This window comes from Priapulus caudatus, unplaced genomic scaffold (genome assembly GCF_000485595.1).
Source record: "Priapulus caudatus unplaced genomic scaffold, Priapulus_caudatus-5.0.1 Scaffold1944, whole genome shotgun sequence".
Lineage (NCBI taxonomy): Eukaryota > Metazoa > Priapulida > Priapulimorpha > Priapulimorphida > Priapulidae > Priapulus > Priapulus caudatus.
Window position 1 is genome coordinate 8788 of NW_014579005.1, and position 6732 is coordinate 15519.

The window sequence follows — 6732 nt, forward strand, 5'->3', positions numbered from 1 at the left end:
TAGTTATCGCAGGAACTACGGTCTAAACCCTACGGTACAACACTGACTGCCCCCACCGCGGCAATCTCATTTGCCCCATGCTACTGCGCTTTACAAGCAGCGCTACTGCGCATGCGTCACGCATTCGCACGACGTGCTGGGTAAATTTCAGACTGGGGTATTCTCAGACCGTGACACCGGCTTTACGTATTTTAGTTTGGCAAATAAACTGAGCGCGTGGGACAGTAATGTAGCATTGAACAAATTCAAGTCAGTTATAAAGTGAACAGTCGGATTGTCACAGGGAAAACGTTGTTTTATTTCGCACAGCACTCTGTCATCGTAACCGGCCATGTTCTCTCTCCGCGTCCTCTTTTATACCCTTGGGCGTGCCCTTACCGTCGGGAGCGTCCCTTCTCGCCTCGCCGTCCGCTTCGGCCATCTGCCCTCTTAGTTCGGCGTTGGACATTCCTATCGAGTGACCACCGGGTCTATCTTACGTCAGTTTTGACTGTGTCCAAACCCAACCTTTTGGCCTCTGGCTGGCTGCCAAAATGTCCCTGGTTACTTTTATTCTGCATGCGTTGCTTCGTGGCTACTTATCTTAGCCCAGACTACTGCGTGCTCGCCTTCCGTATCTAATGTACCTCTAATCTATATCTAATCAAGTTCTAATGTATATGATATCTAATGTCTTTCGTGGCTCACTACTATTTGCAACATTTGCCGTTGGCATAATTACCAATCTTCTAATGCCCGGCGCACACGTGAGTTATTTTACTCAAGTAAAATGACACATGAGTCATTTTACTCACGTGTGCGGCGGATTTTCGTTGAGTAATTTGACTCATGCGTCATTTTACTTGCGTAAGATAACTCACGTGTGCGCCGGGCTTTAGCGTTGTGATGTTAATTATTCAATGTGCTGTTGGACGCTATAATCGTTGTCCCTCTAACTAATTTCTCTAATATTCGTGCCACTATCGCCTATGCTCCCTATTCCTACATTTCAATATTAATTTCCGCTCTCATGATTTCTGCTTTATTACATTTCACCACGCCCTTATTAAGCTGACAACGTCGGCTTTTCAGCCTCCGGCCGAAGAAACCCGAAATCTGATAACCCGTAAGGACTATATAGAAAGCCTGTTATGAAGCACAAATCTGAGCGACACCGTGTGCAGCGAGTATATGCAACCTGAGTAGAATATAGCATTATCCGTGTCATTTTATACCGATTATTCGTACTCTACCCTGTTGTCAATGTGCATATATATATTTCTACGGCTATATTTGTTCTATATTACCGATATATCTATATTTATGGTTCTACGATGTCTTTTCGTTCTACAGTGGGGGTCTGAGTGTTAGCAGTGCAATGGGAAGACAGAGTCTGCCAGTGTCGTGGTCGAGCGTGGAGCACATGCCTGCCCCCCTCGCACCCGGCCACTCAGCGAGACACGCACCCCCACTGCTTTGCATGTCGTGCACTGGATTGCTCATAATTTACATTTCCACATGTTATTAGCTACGTGTCTAACTAAGGAATCATAATCGAGCTTCGTGGCTTCGGAATCCAGCCCTGCATGGCCACCAGTGTGCTGAACACCTAGTCACGCTGCAGAACCCCTTTGCTCTTCACCTCCTTATGTGTAGACTAAACTCTAGGGATAATAAGTTATTTTGTTCTTATTATGGATCTAACTGAGATGTTTATTAGAACTTAGAGAACTTTAGAGAACTTTATTAGTATGTTAATTATAGAGATCCGATGAAGTTATTTAATCATCTAGGGATATCATATATTCGTTACGACGTATATAGCATTCTATAACATTGAACACATACTACGTTATATCGACGAGAAATATACGACCGTGCTTAAATTAACGTGCCTACGATTTCAACAATTGTCATTGAAAATTCGTCATTGTCTCTCGCGTGTGCCATGCGCACTTATTCGTGTGACTAACGACTGCTGAGTTTACATCAATGAATACTTCAATCAACGAGGAATAATAACACGTCCCGTAGGCTGTGAAACAATCGTATGTCGGCAAAAATGGTTGCGTACCTCGCAGGTTTGAGCCTCGAGATATTATAATATGCACTTTTGGGTATACAATAGGAATAATGGATCAGTAAGGGTATTGGATGTTTTAGGCTCTAGGGCTACATTCCTAGTGAATCTTACACTGTAATGTGGGTGGCATCTTATCTACCTGATATGATGACCACACAGATTCCCGCAACGGTTAAACAACAACAATGGCTCACTAGTGCATTTCGCTCATTATCTGCTACCCTTTTCGACTTTTGCTCAGATTGCCTCGTCTAAATGCCATCATTTAGAAATAGCCTTCCCATCTGTGCTATCCTCCGAGTCATACTTATACCGTGACACATAAACAGAACGATTACCCTTCTCAGGTGAATCTCGTATAGTTCTGCTCATGGGCGTAAATCTACCTGTGCCCATACCTCACTACTCTCGCTATCTGTCCCACGATTCTGTTCGTGGACTACCTCAGCAAGTCCGAGGGCGTATATCCCAGGCCCTTGCATTAACCGGTGCATCTACCTAGCACCCCCATTACCAATCACCAATCTTCTAAGCGTTGCGATGTTAATTATTGAATGTACATCGTAACTAATTTCTCTAATACTCGTGCCACTATCGCCTATGCTCCCTATTCCTACATTTCAATATTAATTTCCGCTCTCATGATTTCTGCTTCATTACAGTAACACTAATAGTTATATCAGATCAAGGGGCTACAACACAAGTAGAGATGCTAGCCACGTAACTCTCCTTCGATCCACAATACGTGGCCGCACATCGAGCGTCATCGTTACTTTCGTCACACGCCATCTTCAGAGGATCCCTTTAAATTTAGTTTCTTTGTCTCCGTCATTCCGTATTGTAATTCTCTCCCTTCCTCTTTAGTTGGTAACTTGAAGTTTTTCCACTGCGATCCGCAGTGTTGATTTTTTTATTCGTTCTGTCTCTATTCGTCTTCGATATAGTCTCTCAGACCTTGAGAAGACTAATGTTTATGACGTTACATAGTCGTGTGATTTCTAGTCGGCACGATGACTCTCCCTGGGGTAACAGTGCAACCGGTGGCAGCGTAGACACGTCAGAGTGGCTACTCAACCATGTTACGCTTGCTCATGCAGCCCATCTTGGCGTGCAGGCTACATGAATAGTTTACACGCACGCACCACCTGTCGTGTTTCTGTTACGCTGCGATTGGGGTTACGATTTTGTTAATGTTAAAGTTAGGGTAAGGGTAAGTGTTAGAGTTACGGTAAGAGTAAGGGTTAGAGTTAGGGTAAGTGTTAGAGTTAGGTTAAGGGTTAGAGCTTCTGTTATGCTGTGATTAGGGTTACAATTCGGTTGGAGTTATTGTTAGAGTTACGGTAAGAGTAAGTGTTAAAGTTAGGGTAAGGGATAGAGCTTCTGTTATGCTGTGATTAGGGTTATGATTCGGTTGGGGTGAGGGTTAGAGCTTTGATTCGGTAAGGATTAGGGTCATGGTTATTCTGTTAGGATTAGAGCTGCATTTCAGTTAGTGGATTCCATACTGCCAGTTATTCCAAGGTGTGGGAGACTTCAAGAATGGGAAAGTCAGAAATAAAGGAGATTCCAAAGCAGGGGAGACACAAAGAAAGAGAGACTTCAAAAACAGGAAATCTCCCTTATCTGTATTTACACCCCATAGCAGGGCTCCTTCTGCATAATTTAAAGTTTAAGCTAAGACTTGAGCCACCAACGTTATTTTACAGCCACTAATAAAAACTATAGCCACTGTTCACTTTATCGTATGTGCTAAGCAAGGCATAAACAGGTAATGGGTACGAGAAAAGAGATGTACGAAAACATTTTATGACATGACACTGCAATTTGACGATTTCGTTAGTCAATCATAATTTTCTGAGCAGTTAAACCATTCGCCAATTTTATTCGTCACTTAGTGTCATAAAATCGTCACTGTTATTTATTCATCGCATTTTGCGAAGGTGGCGAATGCCAGCGGTAGCCCTGCCATAGTTTGATTAGAATTTTCCTCTGTGAGATGCAAGAGCTTTTATTCCACTCTCCACACATCACCCACGCGTATTGCTAAATCTGGTGATGTCACTACTGGTGGATTTGTAGCTGTGACCCCATCTTCGTAGCGTACCTTGTTATGTCTGGGGCAGTGACATGCAGTGTTGCAGTATGTCAATGATGATATTTATTTTGGCATCTTTTTCCCAGCAGGAGAGCATTAGCGAGAGCTCAAAACGAGGCAGAACTGAGCACCTGCGATCTGTCTGATGGAGCCTTCTCATTCAGATATGCCACGCCCTGGAGGAGAGAAGTCCTACGTGTGTGATGTGTGTGGATACGCCAGCTTCAAGTTACGTTGTCTCAAGAAACATATGCGCTCTCACAGAGCAGAGAAGCCATATGCATGTGATAGATGTGAATATGAGTGTTTTACATCTGATATGCTTAAGACACACATGTACACTCACACGTGTCAAAAGCCATATGCGTGCGATATATGTGAATACAGGTGTAGGAACTCCAGTAATCTCAAGAATCACACGCGCACTCACACGGGAGAGAAGCCGTATGCATGTGAGAGATGTGAATTTAAGTGTTCTACGTCTGAAAGGCTTAAGACACACATGTACACTCACACGGGTGAAAAGCCATATGCGTGCGATATATGTGAATACAGGTGTAGGACCTCCAGTGATCTTAAGAAACACATGCACACTCACACGGGAGAAAAGCCGTTTGCATGTGAGAGATGTGAATATAAGTGTTCTATGTCCGGTATGCTTAAGTCACACATGCGCACTCACACGGGAGAGAAACCATTTGCATGCGACAAGTGTGAATACAGGTGTAGGAGATCCAGTCTTCTCAAGTTACACATGCGCACTCACACGGGAGAAAAACCATTTGCGTGCGACAAGTGTGAATACAGGTGTACGACCTCCGCTTATCTCAAGACACACATGCGCACTCACACGGGAGAAAAGCCGTTTACGTGCAATAGTTGTGAATACAGGTGCACGTCCTCCAGTTCTCTCAGGAATCACATGCTCACTCACACAGGAGATAAGCCGTGCATGTGTGATATATGTGGGGCCAGGTTTACGATCCTAGGCAATCTTAAACAACACATTAGCACTCACACGGGAGAGAAACCGTATGCGTGTGACACGTGTGAATACAGGTGTGGGACGTCTAGTAGACTCAAGATACACATGCGCACTCACACGGGAGAGAAAAGATTTGCATGCAATATATGTGAATACAGGTTTACGACTGCGGTTACTCTCAAGAAACACATTCTCACTCACACCGGAGAGAAGTCGTTTGCGTGCGATATATGTGAACACAGGTGTAGGAGCTGCAGTGATCTCAAGATACACATGCGCACTCACACGGGAGAAAAACCGTTTGCATGTGAGAGATGTGAATATAGGTGTAGGACCTCCAGTGATCTCAAGATACACATGCGCACTCACACGGGAGAAAAACCGTTTGCATGTGAGAGATGTGAATATAGGTGTTCTAAGTCACAGCGTACAGAATCGCTAGTGTGTCCTAGGCTTTACCCTAACCCTAATCCTAACACATTACAATTTAATTTAAAAAATTAAATAGATTTGTATCAACCAATGGGACTTTGGGAGGTATGCAGGCCCTAGCTGCGAGTCCAGTCTTCAATGGACTCTCCTTTTTATTTATACGTAGTGGCTATGCGTTTGGAACCGGTCGCCTCACATGCACTTGGAACGTCTCAATAAAAAAAAAAAAAAGTGAACCTGAAATGTATTTACTACCAAAGTCTTAATGTTTCTCTACACTATTTCACTTATTATTGCCGATAATTACCCGTAAATGCCGGTCAAATGCTCATCTGCAACACACAAGTACACCGCACGCCCGCCCTGTGCACAAACAACACGAATAAGAGAGCCGGTATGAAAGCGTGATCGCAAAATTTTCTCGACGCTCGCTTCATTTCACACGACTACAGAACGAAAACACACCAAACAGTCTCCATCTTGGTATATATCTGTAGCTATTTGTTCACTTGTTTGAATTATTACTCTGTCCTTTGTTCTTACCTACTCTTGCCAAAGATATCTCGTGAAATCCTGCAGGAAATGTTCTTTCCGTGAAAATGTAAAGAGGACGTATATATATCATCCGAAAATCCCTAACGGCGCTACTTTCGATCGATCACTGTAGCCGTGTGTGTGTGACGTCATGCCCGCGCGCATTATGCTTGGCTTGGCGGGCCTCGAAACGGAGGGGGGCGAAAAAGACTCGAGATGTCGAATTTGCGGGTCAAGGGTCAAAGGTCAAGATGTGTCAATGGAGTGGGCATATATTTCCCCCTTAACTTAAAGGAATAATAGGTCCATTGATTATGCAATGTTGATGAATGCTAGAGTAACTGGCACCTTGTGTAGTTAATAAGTACGTTACCTTGTAGCCAAACGAGTATTAGTTTGTCCAATATCACTGCTGGTTACTATGAAATGTCTAATTGAAATCCGCAGACCAAAAATCAGTTGTTTACAGTTTCAAACCGCTGCCGTCGAAGCAGGTGTGATACAGATTTATAGTGCACCGGACATTTTCGCACGCATGATCGTCCGTACGCAATGCTATCATCAGTGATTTCGTAAACATGGACGCTCGTGATAAGGAACTTTTTGTCAGGGCTGTCCACGTGC

At 43.8% G+C, this 6732-nt stretch overlaps 1 protein-coding gene across 1 annotated transcript in view; it reads left to right on the forward strand.

Moving 5' to 3' along the window:
• The first annotated feature begins 3219 nt into the window (after positions 1 to 3219).
• Positions 3220 to 6732, forward strand: part of LOC106817950 (zinc finger protein 26-like) — a 4721-nt gene continuing 1208 nt past the window's right edge. Inside the window, exons 1-3 of the mRNA XM_014822655.1 lie at positions 3220 to 4643; positions 4812 to 5468; positions 5553 to 5579. Coding sequence (XP_014678141.1) covers positions 4303 to 4643; positions 4812 to 5468; positions 5553 to 5579 — 1025 coding nt within the window. The 5' untranslated portion in view covers positions 3220 to 4302. The remainder of the gene's footprint in view (positions 4644 to 4811; positions 5469 to 5552; positions 5580 to 6732) is intronic.